We start from the raw sequence: 20,133 nt of genomic DNA, 5'->3' as shown, positions 1-20,133 counted from the left end.
TCATATCTTCTGAAAGACCTCTTGGTAAACGACATTAACAGTAGAATTACACGCCTGACCATATTCATCAGTCACCAATATCTTTAGTCCATCACGAGATTTAACTCGAGAAACAGCAACATATAATTGTCCATGAGAAAACACTGGCCTTGGAAGATACAGTCCAACGTGCGATAAAGTTTGTCCCTGACTTTTGTTAATAGTCATCGCAAAACAGAGACAAAGAGGGAATTGACGACGGTTAAAGACAACTGATACATTTGCATCGGATGGAACTAAATTCATGCGAGGTATGTACACCCTTTCACCTGCACGTGATCCTGTGGCAATTTGTGCACCAATAATATTTTTTCCAAGCTCACCAACAATCAAGCGAGTTCCATTACAGAGGCCCGATGAAATGTCTATGTTTCTAAGCAACATGACAGGGACACCTTTCTTAAGATGAAGCTTATGATTAGGCATACCTGAACATTTAATATCATTTAGAAACTCCGTCGTTATCCATCGTCTATCAATACCAACTTCTTCATCAACTCTACAGACACTGTCGCAGCTAAAGTACTCACGACCCTCCCCAGGAATCAACGACATTACATAGTCATTGACTCTCTCAACAACCTCCAGAGTAGGCGCCAAGATAGCACAACCCTCGAAAAAACGAAGATCATGCATATTCACAAGAAGATTTGGATATGTAGACTCCACAATGTCAGCAATAGGATTATCAAGAGATTTGACTAAAATATCTTCGGGTATCTCGACCACATAATCACCGTCAACAACATCGCCAAGTTTTCCATCACCAAGATCAAGAATCCATTTTGCAAACTCTTTTAACGCCTCGTCCTCAAAACCACCGGAAGAATGTTGTAACCGCATGTTCTTTGTCAACTTCAAGACTGTGCAATCCCTCCATAAAACAGATGAATTAATACTTGCATGCACTATATCAGCTCGACTTCCCTTTACAATCACTGGCAAGATTTGTCGAAAATCACCTCCAAAAACGATGGTCTTGCCACCAAAAGGCAGAGTGGAGCAATCTTCTATAACATTCTTCATTATATCCCGCATTGTTCGATCAAAAGCCTCAAAAGCCCATCTGTTGATCATTGGCGCCTCATCCCATATTATTAAACTTGTCAACATCAACAACGCAGCCTTCTTGCTCTTTTTATCAATCCTACAACACGATTCCTCAGACAGAGACAGTGGAATGGCAAATTGTGAATGAGCGGTTCTACCACCAGGAAGAAGCAAAGATGCAATCCCGCTCGAGGCAACATTAAGAACTATCTTACCCTCAGATCGAAATTTAAAAGATAATGCATTCCAAAGATAAGTTTTACCAGTACCACCATAACCATCGACAAAAAACATGCGCCCCAAGTCATCGTCAACTGCTTCCACAATACATGCATACGCATCCAACTGCTCTTTATTCAAATTTCGAAAGTATTCTTGGTGCTTCAATTTCATTTCATTGCAATCATAGGACAACTCATTAGCTATCAAAACATTTCCAAAGGGGTCGACATCTGGACACAAAATCTTAGGCATGCAATCATACTCGTCGAGAGTTTTTCCATTAAGCCTAAGTTGCTTATCGATCTCAGACAAACAAATTTGCTTTAATTCATCGGGGGAAATGTTCAAATCTGTTTGAAAAAAATAGAAAAATATATATAAAAGAATGTAAAATATAACGTGAATATATAAAAAATAAAATATAACATACTCGCCAAGATTATTCGAGGAACGACGACGATGATATATGATTCCATCTGAGAGGGTCTGCCAGGTCTGCTCCCAAACATGCAGCGGATTGCTCATTGAATTCGCCAATAACAATTTAGCAAAAACCCTTCGAACATAGAAACCCGACTCAAGTTGAGCAACCTCGCGAATACCATCGATAAACTCTCGGTCACCAGCCAAAAGACCCAAGGCAGCACAAGCCTCTCGGTAAGTACCGTGAACAACACCATCAACAGTTCTAATATCTTCAAAACTGGTGCAACCAACCTGAAGATTTAACAAAAGCCTCATATAATATATCTCCTGGGTACTCGGCGGCACAAACGTCAACCTTCCAACTGAATCACCTCGCTTCCTAGGATACCATACACCACCTTCGGAATCGTAAGTAAACTTGCTGGGAAACTTACTATACGTCAAAGACCTTCCCTCAGAATAAACCTTGTTGGCATCCATCCAAGCAAGAAACATTGTATTTTTTCCCCTATGGTGATTCAATACCCCATCTAAGTTCGATGAATCTTTAAACACAATATGTTGTTGATCAATAAGATGAAAAGTCAATCTCTGAACAGAAGGACACCGATTGTGGATATTAAATGCAAATATCCTCCATATAGACTCAGAGGGGGATAAATACCTACAATCATAATACTGCTTTATCTCATCAACAACATCATCGTTATCAACCTGTAGTGAAGCAATGACCCTATCAACCCCTTTTGTAATATACTTGAACAAATATTTGATGCAGTTGGACTTGTTGCAATACTCAATGTTTATATGAGCATGATACTTCATCAACAATTTTGGGTTGTAAGGAACAACACTTCGGTTATCCAATTCTATGTCACCTTTAACAACTTTAAATCCAGAATCCCTACGTCGATAAACAGGGTAACCATTATCATCAAAGGTTGTTCTTGAAACAAACTTCTTTGGATAAAACTTAGAACATTTGCGGTCTTTCATGCAAGGAGAGCTAAGCCTAGCATATCCACACGGACCATGTACCATGAACCCAGACACAATTGAGTATAGCCTAGGAAACAAACGCTTGTCTGGTAGCTCTGCACATATGACAGAATCAATGGAGTCCGCGGAAATCAACTTGTCTCTCTGATCTAACCACAAAAGAATATGAGCATGAGGCAAACCACGCTTCTGAAATTCGATGGAGTACAAACCTACACAATTCAATAATAATAATGAGTCAACATCAAATCAAACTAAATAACACAGATACAAAACAACATAAATTTATAACTAAAAACGAAAAAATACTTACTGGCTACAACTCTTCCAAAAAAACGTCCCTTTCGAAAATCTGCCATCATTTCCTCAAGCTTAATTTGAAAAACTCTACAACAAATATCAGGCCTGAAGGGAGCATGATTTCGAGTCTGCGATAAATGACGCTGGATCTCATCCCATTTGGGATTACACGTGAAAGTCAGAAATAAATCAGGATATCCAAATCGTTTGCAAATGGCCATGGCATCTTGGCAGTTATTAAACATGTACCTCCTCCCACCGGTAAAGGAAGATGGCAAAACAACCCTAGATCCAATAGAAGAGGCATCGATATCACCTCGATTAACAGCTTCTTCTATCCCAAGAAGGAAACCAGAACGAATTTGGGTTTGATTACTTCTAATATAGGACAATCTCTGCGACTCAATCATGGAATAAACATCAACAATGAACTGCTGGAAAAGTTTCTTGCTTCGAAAAATCACAGAATCTTCAAGAGATCTTTCCATCAACCTAAACGCAAGAAATTCACGCAAAGATACACGAACGCGTTTCTTAGTGGAAGACGACGAAGACAATCTGTTTAGATCTATGTGTTCTTGATACTGATCTTCGCCAAAAGGGAACAACAATGGATATTGCAAAGGAATGTACTTCGTGTGAGTTTCATGAATTCTTTGCAATTGCCCATCTCTTCCACGAATAACAATATCCCTTCCATCCTCGGAGTTGTCAAAATCACCCACGATCAAGGCAGCAACCTCCCCAATTTCAGGAACATTGTACATTCGAGAATCACACACCCTGTTTCTAAACAAACGCAGTCTAACAGGAACATTTTGATTTTGTTGAACAAAGTCACGGACCATCCTAAAGCTCTTCGCCAATAAGTTATGCTCATCCAACACCTCCAATATCTCATTTATTAATGACTGGTTCAACTGATCCTCTGACATAAATGAGCTAAGCAAGAAAAAAAATCATAAATAGTTTATTAGAAACAATTTGAAATAATTAGAAACAATTTATTATAAACAATTTAAACAAAGAAAAAACATAAAGATAAACTAAACAATATAAAAAAAAACCAATATAAAGAACACAAACCTAAAATGAGAGATCCGGTTTGCAACCTCGTTTTCAGTATCGTATATATATAATTGAGCAAACTTAGGTCTCTCCCCTTCGTCAGGAATTAAACCACCAATTCGGTGATAGTTTTGTCCAGATATCACAAATTGAGGAGGCCCATGTCCGCCATACTGCTTAGACTCAATCTTCCCTCCCAAAGAGGTGAAAGCAAACATATTGTTGTATACACGAATATTGGATAAAAAGTGAGAACTCCTTGAATCATTTCCGGCAAAGAGATTACGAATAATCGGAGGTGGTTCACTCATGAGAGGAATCGTGATTTTCCCTTTCTTACAACACATGGAAACTTTGGGCAGCAGCTTATTCAAATTTTTCTCAGTTCTTTCAGCATACCAAACCAGAGCACCGCAATCTTGGCAGACAGTGGACATGTCTCCGATATCAGAATATTCTAAAATGGCAAAAATAAAACAACTTAAAAAATTAACACTACAAAGAACCTACATAGGTAGTTATATGCTAAAATCAAACATACCTTGTGACTCAGAAGGCTGGTACAAATCGAAATTTGAGAATGGAGAGACCAAGGAATGATGAACTGGTGCTGGCATGGTAGACAATTGAGACAAATCTAAAAACAAAGTATCAAGAAACAAAGTCATAAACTATAAGGAAACAAACTCTGCCGTCTAATAATTTAGTTATTAAATAAACTGATAGGTTATCAATCCATTATGTCTTGATTCATGCGCAAATTACTAAATTCATCAGTGGTGATGACCGACAAAATACAACCTTAACCACATTATCTGTGTACTAATGCTTCTATTCAAGGCTTTGACTCACTATAACAACTACTTAAAAGTCTTGGAATTTTCAGCATATAATAGAAATTCTCATTCATTAATAAAACTTTATCTAAAGAAATGAATAACAGAAATAAGAATTAAATGAGGAACTCGGGAGCAGCTAGAATAGACATTATCAAGTTATATACATCACCATAATTTTCATCACCAACCACTCAAATTGCATGCACAGAAAGGAAAAGAAAAAGATAACGAAATCCTCTAACCTGCATCTATCGTCCCAGAGGAACTTCCAACCACAAATTCAGAGTGAATTCCAGGCCATTGACAACCAGATACTAAGGGGAAAATGAAAAAAACAGAGAAAAAATATGGTTAGAATATAATATAAAGCATAATAACATGCAACAAACTCAAAACCAATTCAATAAACCATGACAATTGTTAACATACATCCACGACGGACACAACTCCTTCTCTTATTTCTCTTCAATCTCAACTTCTCCTTGCGTTGCAAGCGCCTCCTCTTTGCACAGAGAGAAGGATCTGCGCTACCATCAGACTCCATGAAATGAGACAAAATACCAAACAACAGCTATGTTTCAGAAAAACAAAGAAAGAGAGAGATATTTGTAAATGCAAATGCAAAGAGAAAACAAATGGACAAAGTGAGAAAGCATAAATAAATATCTCCAAAGACAAAGGAAATTAAATACCTTAAATACCATGCAGCAGACCATAGTTTTGACAATGACTGATACGTGGATTCATTAACACATGGGAGAATAGTCCAAAAAAGTGACTTGAGGAGGCTAGAAAGGTAAATTTACAATGAGGTTGATAAGTGAACAAATCTCAATTGACATTTAACCCCTGCATTCAGGATCGGTTTCATTTCAAACAGCTTAATATCCCTATCCCTATATAAGCCACAAGGGAATGGTAACAATTCCTCACACAAGATCTCACACAATTAAAAACCAAAAACATGTCCAGCTCCTCATCTTCTGAGAGGTAAATTAACAATACACTCTTATCCAAAAGAAAAAAACATATGATTATAATTATTCACACATTACTTCTCTTTTCCAAAATTAGGCCTTACATAGACAATTATTCTTTTTTCAGTTATCTTGATACAGATCGTAACAGGGAACTCGATGAAAATGCATCCTTTGACGAAGACATGAGCGAAGTGGACAACAACATTGAGGAAGAACCAGCAACATCAGATGAAGAACTTCCGGCATTCAACAAAGTTGAAGCAAATGGATGGGAATTATTGGTAAACAAACCGAAAGCATTTGCGAGATGTGACTTGGTAAGCATTCAAACAAAGTTTTACCATGAAAAATATAAACTAACAATCACTGATTTTACACCACTCATGCAGGCTATACCTCGTTATATTGGAGTAAATTGTCTATTTGTAGAACAAAAAGAGATAATGGTGGTAGATGTTGATAAATGCCTCTCTTTCAAGTGCAAACTATACGCCAACGCAACGGATGCAAAACAAATATACATTGGCCAAGGATGGACTGATTTCGTTAGATCAAAGAAGCTAAGATCAGGGGATATCTTGGATATTGTAATCAACAATCCTCCAAAAGAAATGTTTGTTATAGTTAAGTAAGGAATTGAAAGCACATAATGTTGTATGCTTCCTCGGATAACCACGATATTGAGAATTTTTATTGTGAAATGTCTTCAACTTCTAGTAAACATGTAACATTGCAAACAGATTGTTTGATGCGGTACCGTAGAAATGCTTAATTAGACAAACAAAGACTCATTTGATAATTTATAAACCAGTACAATTTCAAAAACAACACAATAAGTTAGAAAAAAGGAACTGAAAAGAAACATAACAGAAAATAACATTGAACACCAGCTTCTTATAAAATATTGCAAACCATAGAATACCACACACCATTGATTAATTCATTCATTAGTTTACTAACACCACAAATTGACGATCCAAGCCCTTCCAAAAAGCAAATACAAACACCAATATGCATTACAGACCTTCGTAATTAACTTGTCACCAAAATACTAAATGCCACATCCCCTACGACATCAATAACAAAACATAATTATAAATAACCTAAAACAACAAAGATGTTCTCCTACATGAGGGTCCGGGACCTCAACGTTTAGAAGGAAATTCATCAAAAAGAGGCAACAACCTCCTCTTCATTCCGCTGCTAGATGGTTGATCATCATCAACATCACAAGAGACGTTAACACGGGAGAAGGCAGTCGGGACGGTGTCACAGTCGTCAGGCATGGGTGTAATAGTGGCAAACTTGGGAGCAAATATGGACTGCACACAAAAATTTTACCACAGTTTAATGAACCAATGATACATAAACAAAAATTCAAAAAAAAAACCACACAAATTGAAAAGATGAAAGAAATAAAGAAGATATAAACAACCTTAGCAGGAGTATAATCCTTTCCTTGTGTAAGAAAAGACGTAGCAACTTCCAAATCATCGGATAGATGAAAAACTAAAAAAGACTTGTTGAGAAATGGAACTGATTGCCACTTCTTCTCAGCCATAAAAACTATATCCTTTCCAACCAGACAACGAAAATCAGCAGGGTAGCATGCATATTTGAGATCCTAATAAATAAAATACGATTTAGAAACCACTGCACTGATCACAAAACAGAACAACTACCAAAAACTACATAATAAACATACCATAGCTCGAAAGAAATAACTGTTAAGACCCATAAGCATATGGTCATAGAATTCAAAAAAGGCATCACCGGTTCCATCTTTAACACATATCTTGAGCTTACACCTAATATTATAAAACCAAGCCAAGAATTAAAAACAAATGCTGAAGAAAAAATCAACATTGACCACTAAAATGAAATTCCTTACTTAGAGCCAACATGGAAAACACTCTTGCGACAATCCAAGCAATAATAAGTACCAAACATAATAGTCACAACTTTCCTACAATCACACACCGGATACCACCACTGATCAACCTGAGATATCTCAACAACCCTTGCAAGAACGGCAAACAATCCAAACTCATTACACTCCTTCAACTCCCTGAGACTCTTCTTAGGGTAATTCTTAATAAAATCAGCATGTATTGTCTCATATGGCCTAGGAATAAGTTCATGCCTTGGCAGAGGACATTTTTTACCAGCCAGCATCCTTGAAAAGTAAAAAAAAAACATTTTACAAAAATCAATACATCACACATAAAAAACATATGCTGCACGAAAATATCAGGCAAATTAACCACATAAAGAGCAAATATTATATCCTGCACACTCACTGGAGTCGAAAATAAACACCCTCAGCAATCGCAGGATTTAACATCAACACCGAAACATCTTCAACACTCTGTACCAGCACATTTCCTGTCATAAACAATCAAACAATAATAAAAAGGTTCAAAGCAAAAAATAACTACATGAAAAATACAGAACCAGGAAATAACAACAAAAACCTTTGTCCATAATGATCTTAGCAAATTGAACAACTACAATAGGGAGGCCTTCGCCAGCTGTGCTCAACATCCCCTGGAACTTAGAGACGTATTCACCATAAAGTGCGCACTCAAATAGCCCACTACAAATCACAAACAAACCTCTTTCAAAATGTACCACACACACTAAAAAGGTAGTATAACACGGAAAACAAACCAAGCAACAAATAACACACCTTCGATCGGTAAGTCCCAAACGAAGAACAGTTTGAACGTAACCACCATCTCCCTGAACATACTCACGCCTCATGGATACCAGGAGCCCCATAACATCTAAAAAACAATAACAAAAATGGGAAAATAAATAAATCAAACATGGTAACAGGAACATATGCTTGAAAAAACTACAACACGGAAAAATAAAAGGAAAAAACTCACCAACCAAGTACTTGTGATCAGCCTTGCAGGAAACAATCTTTGTGGAATGACAAAACAATAAACCATTGTTTTCAATAAGAGGACATGACTTCAAGCTTATGTCAGTTCTCAGCTGAAAAATCAGCCTAAATTCATGATCAGTTACCATTAAATCACTTGAGTTTGGAACAACAATAAAGGAAGACATCCTATAAGTATTGCTCTCAGCCAGCATCGGATCAAATCGATAGAGAAACTGAGAGGGTACAGTAGCTTGTATCCTTATTCCCTTCCAAAATGCCACAAACATAGGTCAGCAACGTTGCAACAAAGAAAAACAAATGATAAATGAAAAGAGAACAGGTCAAAAACATGGATATATTACACAACAAAACAAAAAATCAAACAAAAAGATAATGAACATACATCTTTGTCAAGGAGAATCATCTCAATGGAGTTCAATGTATCAGGGAAACGTGTACTCATTACACGCCATAACCTGAGAACCCTCACCTCTATAGTCCAGTCAGTCCTAAGGGAATTCAAGAACAACAAACAGCTTACATCTTTGTCCATGGTCAAAGAACAAAGAAAATGACAAAGTTGTTGCAACAATTTCTTATATGGAACACACCAAGAGAAAAGTAAATTTAAGTTTTAGAATTCAGAGAATAACTCATCAGTGTTAGAGAAATATTCAATGGTTGTGAATGAAATCTTTATAATGAAACTAATAGTGTATATATAGAGCTCATTGCATGGAAACAATAAGCACACGACACATAGAAAAAAAAATCATAAAAAATTATTAAGTCAAGGAAAGAAATCGAAATTAAATTCATTTTTATCAACAGTAAAAACATGAGGTCATCATTGAACAACTTACCAAATCTAGGAACAAACAGTGAAGGAATGATGAAAATTCCTGATTTAGATAGCACAATACACAACAAATTCACCCAAATAAAGGGGAAAATAGAGTGAGTCATTGGTCTGGAAAGATACATTAAGTGGAACATGTAAAATCACCCAATATATAAATAAATTGTAAAAATTGTTGACCAAACCAGTTAAAACAGTACCATAGGTCTTGTTGGATACTGACCGTACGTAAAATACGAATATAAGAAGAAAGGGAGACACCAGTAAGTGCTAAACTGCATTTCTAATGGAGGGAACCCACATAACACCATTGGCATATAAAAACAGCCACTAAGGACCATAAAATTCTTGAATCTTTGACGACAAAACAGTTGACCATAAAATCAATTGACTTAACATTGAAAAAAATCCAAACTTAAATTCTACAAATTCTTATAAGTAATGGACACCAACTAAATAACACAAAAATCTCCAAATAATAAAAAATATAGTAGTATTTTTTAAAAGTCTCAATTTACTTTTAAAATCAATAAACAATATGTTCCAACTAAATGCAGCCAAAATGTGCGCACAGTTTGTCATAATGTTATAATAAAATGAATCAAAATATAACAAAACAAAAGGCATTAAATTAGATAACAATGGAAAGAGTTGATAGAACAATGATTCCATAGTGTATAAACCATTACATAGATAATTAGAAAGGCAAGCCGATCAAGCGAACCCAAAAACATCAACAATTGAAATAACAAAAATTAAGGGTACTTCAACAAAGGTCCAGCTCTAGTGGACAATATAAAAAAAAAAAAAACTTAGGATGCAACAAACAACCACGGGACCATACAAATATGAAAGATCGGACAACGAACAAATGCATCGACAATTACACCATCGCATGGGAAAAACACTTCAAATCTTATGAAAAACCACATCAATCTTCCTCCTCAATTGACCACGTTCTTCATCATCAGGACCAATAATCTGAGAAATTTTCCTCTTCCCCTTTGATAAGGAAACCTCAGTAGAACAACTTTCAATAGGCCTGACCTTGCAATCCTTGGTGGCATTCTCCCCAACCAAAACTGAAGCTTGACAATCCTCCCATAATTTCTTAAAATCTCCAACAAAATGATCTTTCCAACCAAAGCTCAGGGTGCTCTGCGAATAATTAAATAAAACTGGGTAATATAATTTACCAACCAAGTAACTGAACACATCTAGACAATAAAAAAGGGGAAGCATAGAAATTCTTACATCTTTCAGAATATATTCTTCAAAGAACATATTGACCATGAGAAGGTCATTGCAAAAACCAGTAACATTGAAAACATCACTACTCACATCATCACTACAAATCCTCCCAGATACTTTGAAAATAACAGGATCATCATAAACAATCTTAACTTCAGGAGGGAAAAGAGTAGAACCTTCTTTCTAAATAAAACAAATAAAAAAACAGGAGTTAGTACATCAAAAAGAATATACATTCAAACCAACAATGGAAAAAAACTATTGAAAATGATTAGGGCACCATCGACACCAGCATACTGGATGTCCGTGGAACAAAATCAGAGACAACACCATCAAGCATTGTGAACACAGCCTCACAATCCATGTCCTGCACCTTAATTTTAAGCCTAAACCTACCAAAGCATAAAACAAAAATGTCATAGACAAACAACAATCCGATAACAAACTACCAAATCTATGAAGTATAAATATAAGAAATCAATAATAGACTACTAACCTTGGAACATCCCTAGTATCTCCATCAGAAAACCACATGTCAACACCCTCCAAAACAGATGAACAGCAAGCAAGTACCAAGCAATCACAATCCATCTTAGAGGATAACAGAGAAGATAGAGATTTAACCTCATAATCTCCCACAAAATTTTTCAATTTTGATAGCATCAAGGTCTCCATGTCTGGAACATCAAAAAAATCCATCGCAAAAATGAAATGGACAAAGAAGGGATATCAGATATCTACCCACAAAGATGAAGAGAACAAAGAGCAACACCTCGAATAAATGCAAAATCAGCATGCAAAAACAAAGGAAAGAGTCAACGCAATTTGAAAAGGATGCCAATGGAGGGAAATTTTGTCTCTGAAAAGTTGCAAATAACTAGTCACAAACAATTTTCTAAGGGCGTTTCAGTAAATTCACAACCTTTAATTTTGTCACCTGCTGAATATGTTTTATAAAAAATCAAAATTAATTATTCACTAACAAAAATTATATCCGGAACATTAAAAAATTGCTCGAAGATTGAGAGGAATAAAAAAAATACAGATAGAAGATGCATCAAACATGCAGCGTTCAAGGTTAAGGATGTTAACGTTATTAAGTTAACTCTTCCATAAAAAGACGCGTTTGCGCAGAGGAAAACATATATAATAATACTTTTCATCTGGATTTAGGCGAACCCACACGAACATATAAGAGACAAAAGCTATTACATAAAAAGAAAGGCTAATATTAACTTGTGCCCTCAAGGCACAAGTTAAGAAGTAAAAGTAGAAATGTTTTATTGTAATTAATGCATTTGAATTTAACTTTTTGACTTTTAACTAATTGAATGCACAAAATTTAAGAAATAATTTCTACATTTGGGTTGCTTAACATGTGTGCCTAGGGCACAAGTTAACATGACCCAAAAAGAAATTAAATAAAGGCAGAGACAGGAAAAGAAAAAACAATAGAAAATAATAATTACTTTTTCTCCAAAAATTTGTTTAAAAAATCACGGATTATACGAAGACATAAATAACTACCGAGAGACTATGAAAAAATGTAAAATATTAAATAATTTAATAAAAAACGTATCAAACACGCAACATTCAAAGATAAGGAAGTTAACGTTATTAAGTTAACTCTTCCATAAAAAGACGCATCGGCGCAAAAGAAAACAAATATAATAATAATTTTCACCGGGTATACGCCAAGCACAAACAAACATATAAGATACAAAACATATTAAAGAAACAGCAATAAAATTTTGTCCAAAACAATACAAAATTATCAAAATAAGCGAGGACATACACACACCAAGATGCACATGGATAACACACTAATTTTCGTAACACAGAGAAATAAAACCTCCTCCTCAATCTCATGAACATCAATGGATTACAGCGGTCCCCTAAACGTAAGGAAGTTAAATTAACTGAGTTATTTGAAGTAAGATGTTCATTATAGCTGCACCAGTACTCGAAATCACATGATAAATCAACATCTTCCTATAACATGTGTTTTTGCCGTGAATACAAAATACAATACGAACAGCTCAATCTTAAATAATGAGGAGATGATATTTAAAACTTCAATACCAGTCGTGGGAGTCCAAACACAAACCATACAAAAAATAAAACAAAATTAAAATATGATATATAAGTAAAAAAAAGATCAAATCGAGGTCTCAAGTGTAAGGAAGTTAACGTTATTAAGCGAACTCTCCGAAAAAAATGGTTCACCAATTTATAACAGACATAAATATAAATAATAATTTATAAATTATAATAAACAATCAATATAAATATAAATATTCAACAAATCTCTCGGGAAAACAGGATAATATATAAACAATAATCACACTTAGGTGATTTTACATCTCCAAACCGTACAGGTACAGTTACAAAGCATAAGGATAAGAAACTAATAGCAATACACCAAACTTCATTACATTCTTATGAAACAATTCTCCGAAATAAGATGGAGAAATCAGAAGGATTTTCAAGCCAGGCACACGAACAGAGACGCGAGTCCGGGAGGGACCTTTAGGGAATGAATCAAACGCAACTGACACCTACACAGGGAAACTAACAACAACACCACCAAAGATAGACATAAAAAGAAAACAGTGGTTTTCAATCCTTGACAAACAAATCAGAATTGACCGATTTGTCCGAGTTCTTGGGAGAAGATTCACCAAAATGATTCAAAATCCCCTTCGGACGATTACTGGAAGTAACAAAAAAAGCAGTCTCATCGTCGTTCAAATCGGAGTTGGGCATCGAATGGGAGGTGGAGTCTGCATCTTCTGAAACTTGGGATGGTGAAAGGAATGCACCCTAAACAAACAATAAAAACAGTTCAGGAAAAAAATATCGTAAATCAGCAATATAAGTAAAAAAAACACGAAAACTCAACAACCTTAGTAGGAGAGTAGATCTCAGAATCCTTGAGAAAGGAATCAATGATAGACCTGTCCATACAAACTCTATCCACCTTAAACGAACCATCCGAAGATTTTTCCCCCGCAACTATCTGAACCTTAAACAGCATCCTCAACCACGTTAGCTCATCCATCTCAGCAGGATAAGATCCATCATTCCCACCCTAAAATAAAATCAACAAACACGGTCATATAGAATCAACAAACGATAATTATATCCATATCTCCATCCATAACTCTATAAATCAGAAAAAACCTTAGCTGCAGAAACCATGGAAGCACACTGCCTGTCAAGAAGGAAGCTCACGTCAGCGTCAAATAGAACAAAAACAGCTTCGTCCATCTCATCAGACACCACCAGCTTTAACTTATACCTGACAACAACAAATATCTATCAAACAAAAAAGACAATCCAACTATAAACAAAGAAAGCAAAACAAATACAAAAAAATCATACCTAGGTACAACTTGAAAGACATGTCTGAGGCATCCTTTGCAATAGTATGTGCCAGAATGAGGAGTCACAATGTGGTTACATTTACAGGCAGGATACCACCAATCCTCACCCTCAACCAAACCATCAATTGCGGCGCATACAATAAACGTACCGCTTAGAGAGAATTGTTTCAGTTCAACAATTGTTATCTTTGGATTCAGGCGCAAGAAGTCTTCATGAAGCGAGGGCATACCCTTCGGACCAATCAGTGGAACAGAGGAGAAAGTGCCGATTGAATTAAAATCCAGACTGACACGCAACAAAACACAAAAACAAAAAATATTAGAGTTCACCTCTAATCACTTTCATAAAACATAAAAAAACAAAACTAACCCCTTCTTAAAGTCAACAAACTCTGGAATATCATGATCAATTATAATTCGAGTAGCGTTTGTTACATCCTGCAGGAATGCGTTCTCTGTAAATAAAAACACGGACAAAATTAATAAGAAGCATTGGGTTGTATCAAAAAAAGTTTTAAACTGTTGGAATATACAAACAACCTCTAGAAGTCTTCACTTTTGCGAATTGCACCACCAACAAAGGCAAGAATCCTTCAAATCTATCCATAAGTTGTTTCAACCGATCCACGTAAACCCCAAAGAGAGCCATCTCACAATTCCCACTTACAAAAAATTACATATCAATATTCAGACGACATTCTAAAATTAAGACAGATATAATAGGTAGTCTGTAATTTCCACAACGAAACGAAAGCCCAACCTGCGATCTGTTAGCTGAAGCAAGATCATCTTTGTAATTTTCCCATCCTTGATATACTCCTTCTCATCAGATATTCCAGTCATAAGGCCAATGACATCTAAAAAACAAAACAAAATAAAAAAATGGGGACTAAAAACAACACAAACACACAGAACAACTAAATGATAGCCACACACACCAATGAGAAAATCGTCGTCCACAGTTTGGCGGACAACCTCCGTTATGTTGGTAAAGGTCAGTCCAAACTTCGGGATCGAGCTTCCATCAGCAACATTGACCCTGGTCCTCAACTGAAAAAACAACTTATAAGTATGGGAAGTCGTCCTATAAGAACCTACGCAAGGAGCGACCGAAAAATAGGACATCCTATACACTCCACCCTCGACCAGCTTCTTCTGGAAATGATGGAGCAAGTGCTTCCGGACCGTAGCATGAATCTTGCAACCCTTTCAAGTTGAAAACACAATATCTATTGTATAAGATTCTACAAACAAACAAAAAGTAAAATAAAATCAATCCAACATAAAATAACACCTCCTTGTCGACCAAAACCATTTCAAGAGAGTTAATCCGATCTGGATGGAGAATGGCAGGGACCTCCCAGAGACGAACAACACGAACCATGAACCTCCAAGATTCCCTACTATGAACAACATCAGAAAGTAAATCAAAGTTGCCATCAACCACAGAAGGCTTCACCATTGCAACTGAGTCCTAAAACAAAACAAAGCTCTCCAAACCAAGTTTATTGAGTTCAATAAAGATGGTAAGGATGGGAAAAAACAAATGAAAGGAGGAGGTATTTATAAAAAATGGCTAGAAGAGAAATAAAAAAAGATTCAAAAATGAGGGGGAAAATACCCATGTTCATTGATGTGAGAGGAGACATCATGAGTAATTTCCAATTAGATTTCAAACTATTTGACCAAAAAAAAACTATAACAGCACGTGAAGAAAACAATAACTAAGTCAATGGACCTCCATTCAGCCACTGCATTTAATTCACATGTTTCTTTGTAAAATTCCATGTACTATCAAAACAAAAAAAAATACACAGTACAGTAAAATTAAAAAGAGGACCAAAGAGCCAAATAGGTAAAATCCATATAATTCCATATCGTCATATATATAATCAACATATTGGTAGCTACATTGTACATTCCAAACAGTACTACACCATTCATAGAAACACTTCAAAATATCCTAAGGATGAAATTAGGAAATAGTTGCTTCATAAGACAAAGAGGGTACACCCCTCTCATAGAATTACATAAAAGCAAGATTAGAATAATATAAGGACATAACAGCATCATGGGATCAAGACATTCATCCATTCCAATGAGAGGCTTCACACTTGGGGCATCATCGCAGAAGGAATTCCACAAGATGCAATTAGGAAATCAAACAACACGCATAAACTTTAGAGCACACACCAGTCCTAATCACTTGACAGCTTTAGCTTGTTTCGCAGCCTTGCCAGAGGAAGCCTCAGCAGCCTCATCAAAAGTTTTAGACAGATTCCTCTTGGAAGATTTCCTCTTGGAACTGATAATGGAAGAAACAGAGACGGGGGTGTCATCATCGTCCAAATCAGGGGTTAGTAATGTACTGGGAACAAACTCATCAATCTGTGAAGGATCAATTGATGCAGCAGGTTTCTCAGATTCAGCAGCAACATCATCAAGTGAAATGGGGGATACCTGATTGAAAATCAAACCAATGAAGTTATAAAACAACATATATTTGTCAATATAAAACAATCCATGAGCATATACAGAATACCTTGGAAGGAGTGTAAATCTCTTCATCAGCAAGAAACAATTCAACAATAGCCTCGTCAATACAAACCCTCCTTACCCTAAAAGAACCATCATAGGCAGAACTTGTTCCAGAACCTGTCATAACCTTGAAAAGGATCTTTTTTCCTTTTAAATTGTCCAACTCAGAAGGGACAAACCCAGCATTTTCAGCCTAAAAAATTCAAATACAGAAAGAAAAACATCCAACAAATAAGAATGTGCCACCAGGAAACAACAAACAAAATAAGAAATTAGCCATAGGACATGAGAAAATGAAGAGCTCATCAACATATATAACCTTAGCAGCTTCCACCAAAGAGGTGCACTGCTTGTCGAGAAGAAGCTGCATATCAGTGTCAAAGACAACGAAAACAGCCTCATCAGATTCATCAGAAACCCTGAGCTTAACCTTAAACCTGGAAAATCATCAAATTGCAGATGAAAACCAAAAATTCAACAAAAATTACAAAAAAAAATAGACCAATAAGAACAATCCCAAAATATATATACACAAAACACAAACTACTCATACCTAGGCACAATATGAAAAACATGCCTAACACAGCCTTTGCAGTAATATGCACCGGAATCGGGAGTAACGCTACGATGACATTTACAGGCAGGATACCACCAATCCTCACCCTCAACCAAATCATCAACAACAGCACAAACAATAAAAGTCTCATTTTCACCAAGCTCTTTCAACTCAGCAATTGTCTTCTTTGGATACAAACGAAGAAAATCCTCGGCCAAAGGAGGCCTGCCCCTAGGACCAATGATTGGCACAGAAGAGCCACCTCCAATTGGGTGAGAATCCAAGCTGATTTGTTACAAAAAACATCAAGATAACAAAAAAATCTAATAGGATTGGTAACAAATTATTCCAAAAATAATTAGCCTAAAAACCAATAAACAAACCCTTTCTTAAAATCAACAACTTCTGCAATTTCTGGATTCAGCAAAATCCGAGTAGTACTCATCACATTCTGGAGTGATGCAACATCTACAACAAAAAAAAATATTGTGTAAGCTGAAAAGAACAGGTGAATATGAAATAAAAACCCACAAAAAATTGCAAATAAACAGACAACTTGAACACCTCTAAAAATCTTCACTTTGGCAAATTGCATAACCAAAACAGGGAGACCCTTCACACCCTTTGCCATAAGATGTTTCAAATGATCAACATAATCTCCAAAAAGGGCAATCTCGCATTTCCCACTTGCAACAAAATTAACTCAAACAATTAAACAACGACTGAACTATAAAAGATAATGTCCAATCAGAACCTCAAAATTAACAAAAAACCATAAGAACTAACCTCTGATCAGTAATCTGAAGCAAAACCATCTTGGTAACTTTTCCATCTCTAATATACTCCCTCTCATCAGATATGCCAGTCATCAATCCAACAACATCTAAACAAAAGCAATGAATGGAAGAAAAAAGTAAGATAATAAGAAAGACAAATACTGAGAGCCAAGAAAGGAGTTAAAAAGAACAAACCAAAAAGGAGGGTACAAACCAATTAGAAAATCGCTGTCCAAGGTTTGGCTAACAATCTCATCAATCTTGGTCAGATTCAACCCGTACAATGGCAGCAAAGAACCCTCGCACACATTTACTTTGGTTTTCATCTGGAAAAAAAGCTTGTAGGCATGAGCTGTTGTCCTGTACGAACCGATGCTTGGAGCAACTGAAAAATATGACATCTTATACACCTGCCCTTCAACCAATTTCTTCTGGAAAAGGTACAATAATTGCTTTCTAACAGTGGCATGAATCTTAACACCCTTCATAGACGAACAGGTAAAGAGGCTTTAAAACATTAGAACATATCAAACAAAAATGAGACAAAATCAAACCGATCAAACCAAATCAAACCAAATAATAACAACAGGCAAACAAAGAACAATATAAACCTTCTCATCCACTAACACCATCTCAATCGAATTGATCTGTTCTGGATGAAGAAAAGCAGGAACCTCCCACACACGAACAACACGGAGCATGAATCTCCAAGACTCTCTTCCAGGAACAACATCAGACAGCAAATCAAAGCTGTGATCAGACCCACCAGCTTTGTGACCAGACTTAGGAACCTTGCTATTAGACCCAGCAACCTTCAACCTCGCAGAAGACATGTTAAAAGAGAATCTATGCCAGAGTAGATCGGAAATCAGATATCAGACAAAATAAGAAAGAGAGGAGCTGTGAGAAACAAATTGAAATCCAGAACAATTTATAGAGAATGAAAACAAATGAAAACAAAAGAAGACAAAAGGGATTTGAATGAAAACAAAAGAAGACAAAAGGGATTTGAAAAAGAGGGGGAAATATAAAATCTCCTTTGATGTGAAAGGACATGCAATTTAGTCTGCTCAAATTAATTCAAGGAATTGGAGAATTTCATTCAAAGCCCACGTGCAACTCCAATTAATTCTCTATTCAACGATAACGACTGCTTCCCTCACTGGAGAAGAAACAACACAATACAAAGGTAAACGGCCGTCCAATCAAGCCCATTTTTTTTTAAAAAAACAGGTCATTCAACCGCGAAAATCTCGCCAAATTTGTTATCAAAAGTCAAACACCAGCAGACGAAAATCAACAGTGGGTGTTTTTTTCCCCTCTTGATAAGAGTATGGATATGATAACTAAAATCAATATGTGTGTTATATTTAATTTATGTGGAGTATATGACTTACATGTTTAAACCCATCTTATGAAGTAAAATTTGGTTAAGACATTCTTTTATGATCAAGTTTTATTTTGCTATGTATGTTTAATGCATTCAATGTATGATATATCTTAGCCAGATATAAAATAAAAGTTGAAGTTTGAATTGAAATGCATGTCAAATAAATTAATAGCAAAGGTGTAATGATATAAAAGTTTGTCTATTATTACAATATACTCAATTGACAAAAGTGTCATGGTTTGATGATAGTTGGTGAATACTATCAAGAGTATATAAGTTGATCCATAGACATAGCTATGAGAATACAAAATCTATGTGAAGAATTGAATATTCAAAGTTTATAAAAGTTAAAAGAAAATCTTGCAATTATTTGACGAAATGATTGACAAGGAATGATGTCTTTGGAAATGATGTTGAATACATTGAAGACATTATTAGGGATGTGGTACAAACCCAAATCTAATTGATTACCAATGGTGGAAACTCAACCCACACTTGAGTAGCATCAAGTCTTGGGTTCAATGGTGAAAGTACACTATTAGAGTAATTGAAGTACTTGAC

The 20,133-nt window shown here is 35.8% G+C and overlaps 5 protein-coding genes across 5 annotated transcripts; 1 reads left to right on the top strand and 4 right to left on the bottom strand.

Annotated features, from left to right (window-relative positions):
• LOC146928960 (uncharacterized) lies at positions 1 to 4,676 on the bottom strand. The gene is made up of 5 exons (XM_085708205.1): positions 4,646 to 4,676; positions 4,123 to 4,561; positions 3,050 to 3,978; positions 1,746 to 2,948; positions 1 to 1,661 (listed from the first exon to the last, which is right to left on the bottom strand). The coding sequence occupies exons 2-5, from the start codon at positions 4,539 to 4,541 to the stop codon at positions 1 to 3; spliced, it is 4,212 nt and encodes a 1,403-aa protein (XP_085564331.1). The 5' UTR covers positions 4,542 to 4,561; positions 4,646 to 4,676.
• A 1,231-nt stretch (positions 4,677 to 5,907) lies between these two features.
• Positions 5,908 to 6,662, top strand: LOC146928959 (uncharacterized). Its single transcript, XM_085707178.1, has 3 exons — positions 5,908 to 5,933; positions 6,048 to 6,240; positions 6,313 to 6,662. The coding sequence occupies exons 1-3, from the start codon at positions 5,908 to 5,910 to the stop codon at positions 6,553 to 6,555; spliced, it is 462 nt and encodes a 153-aa protein (XP_085563304.1). The 3' UTR covers positions 6,556 to 6,662.
• Positions 6,663 to 7,068: 406 nt separating this feature from the next.
• Positions 7,069 to 9,369, bottom strand: LOC146928958 (uncharacterized). Its single transcript, XM_085707177.1, has 9 exons — positions 9,220 to 9,369; positions 8,815 to 9,082; positions 8,613 to 8,709; positions 8,398 to 8,519; positions 8,224 to 8,308; positions 7,815 to 8,099; positions 7,629 to 7,731; positions 7,359 to 7,547; positions 7,069 to 7,245 (listed from the first exon to the last, which is right to left on the bottom strand). Exons 1-9 carry the CDS (start codon positions 9,367 to 9,369, stop codon positions 7,069 to 7,071), a joined length of 1,476 nt encoding a protein of 491 aa, XP_085563303.1.
• A 4,176-nt stretch (positions 9,370 to 13,545) lies between these two features.
• On the bottom strand, positions 13,546 to 15,774 carry LOC146928957 (replication protein A 70 kDa DNA-binding subunit B-like). The gene is made up of 9 exons (XM_085707176.1): positions 15,607 to 15,774; positions 15,251 to 15,518; positions 15,073 to 15,169; positions 14,853 to 14,974; positions 14,683 to 14,767; positions 14,311 to 14,598; positions 14,110 to 14,227; positions 13,832 to 14,017; positions 13,546 to 13,749 (listed from the first exon to the last, which is right to left on the bottom strand). The coding sequence occupies exons 1-9, from the start codon at positions 15,772 to 15,774 to the stop codon at positions 13,546 to 13,548; spliced, it is 1,536 nt and encodes a 511-aa protein (XP_085563302.1).
• A 382-nt stretch (positions 15,775 to 16,156) lies between these two features.
• On the bottom strand, positions 16,157 to 18,663 carry LOC146928956 (uncharacterized). Its single transcript, XM_085708204.1, has 8 exons — positions 18,397 to 18,663; positions 18,193 to 18,289; positions 17,971 to 18,092; positions 17,790 to 17,874; positions 17,404 to 17,691; positions 17,170 to 17,287; positions 16,855 to 17,043; positions 16,157 to 16,772 (listed from the first exon to the last, which is right to left on the bottom strand). Exons 1-8 carry the CDS (start codon positions 18,581 to 18,583, stop codon positions 16,515 to 16,517), a joined length of 1,344 nt encoding a protein of 447 aa, XP_085564330.1. The 5' UTR covers positions 18,584 to 18,663; the 3' UTR covers positions 16,157 to 16,514.
• Positions 18,664 to 20,133: the final 1,470 nt, after the last annotated feature.

This window comes from Medicago sativa, chromosome 4 (genome assembly GCF_051527215.1).
Source record: "Medicago sativa cultivar Bolivia chromosome 4, Bolivia_mono, whole genome shotgun sequence".
In the NCBI taxonomy this organism is placed as follows: domain Eukaryota; kingdom Viridiplantae; phylum Streptophyta; class Magnoliopsida; order Fabales; family Fabaceae; genus Medicago; species Medicago sativa.
The sequence above is the reverse complement of the archived record's forward strand: the minus strand, read 5'-3'. Positions and strand labels throughout refer to the sequence as shown.

What these genes read in the sequence shown, in the direction of transcription:
- LOC146928960 (XM_085708205.1), bottom strand. Translation starts at nt 4,541, where the DNA reads ATGTCCACTGTCTGCCAAGATTGCGGTGCTCTGGTTTGGTATGCTGAA. An exon ending in TTTTGGAAGAGTTGTAGCCA is followed by an intron (nt 2,949 to 3,049) that starts GTAAGTATTTTT and finishes TGAATTGTGTAG; the next exon opens with GTTTGTACTCCATCGAATTT. An exon ending in TCGTTCCTCGAATAATCTTG is followed by an intron (nt 1,662 to 1,745) that starts GCGAGTATGTTA and finishes TTTTTCAAACAG; the next exon opens with ATTTGAACATTTCCCCCGAT.
- LOC146928959 (XM_085707178.1), top strand. Translation starts at nt 5,908, where the DNA reads ATGTCCAGCTCCTCATCTTCTGAGAG. An exon ending in AGCTCCTCATCTTCTGAGAG is followed by an intron (nt 5,934 to 6,047) that starts GTAAATTAACAA and finishes TTCTTTTTTCAG; the next exon opens with TTATCTTGATACAGATCGTA. An exon ending in CATTTGCGAGATGTGACTTG is followed by an intron (nt 6,241 to 6,312) that starts GTAAGCATTCAA and finishes CCACTCATGCAG; the next exon opens with GCTATACCTCGTTATATTGG.
- LOC146928958 (XM_085707177.1), bottom strand. Translation starts at nt 9,369, where the DNA reads ATGGACAAAGATGTAAGCTGTTTGTTGTTCTTGAATTCCCTTAGGACT. An exon ending in TTGGGACTTACCGATCGAAG is followed by an intron (nt 8,520 to 8,612) that starts GTGTGTTATTTG and finishes TGTGATTTGTAG; the next exon opens with TGGGCTATTTGAGTGCGCAC. An exon ending in GTTATTTCTTTCGAGCTATG is followed by an intron (nt 7,548 to 7,628) that starts GTATGTTTATTA and finishes TTTATTTATTAG; the next exon opens with GATCTCAAATATGCATGCTA.
- LOC146928957 (XM_085707176.1), bottom strand. Translation starts at nt 15,774, where the DNA reads ATGGTGAAGCCTTCTGTGGTTGATGGCAACTTTGATTTACTTTCTGAT. An exon ending in TTTGTTGACTTTAAGAAGGG is followed by an intron (nt 14,599 to 14,682) that starts GTTAGTTTTGTT and finishes GTTGCGTGTCAG; the next exon opens with TCTGGATTTTAATTCAATCG. An exon ending in CCATGGTTTCTGCAGCTAAG is followed by an intron (nt 14,018 to 14,109) that starts GTTTTTTCTGAT and finishes ATTTTATTTTAG; the next exon opens with GGTGGGAATGATGGATCTTA.
- LOC146928956 (XM_085708204.1), bottom strand. Translation starts at nt 18,583, where the DNA reads ATGTCATATTTTTCAGTTGCTCCAAGCATCGGTTCGTACAGGACAACA. An exon ending in CAAAGTGAAGATTTTTAGAG is followed by an intron (nt 17,875 to 17,970) that starts GTGTTCAAGTTG and finishes TTTTTGTTGTAG; the next exon opens with ATGTTGCATCACTCCAGAAT. An exon ending in GTTTTTCATATTGTGCCTAG is followed by an intron (nt 17,288 to 17,403) that starts GTATGAGTAGTT and finishes ATGATTTTCCAG; the next exon opens with GTTTAAGGTTAAGCTCAGGG.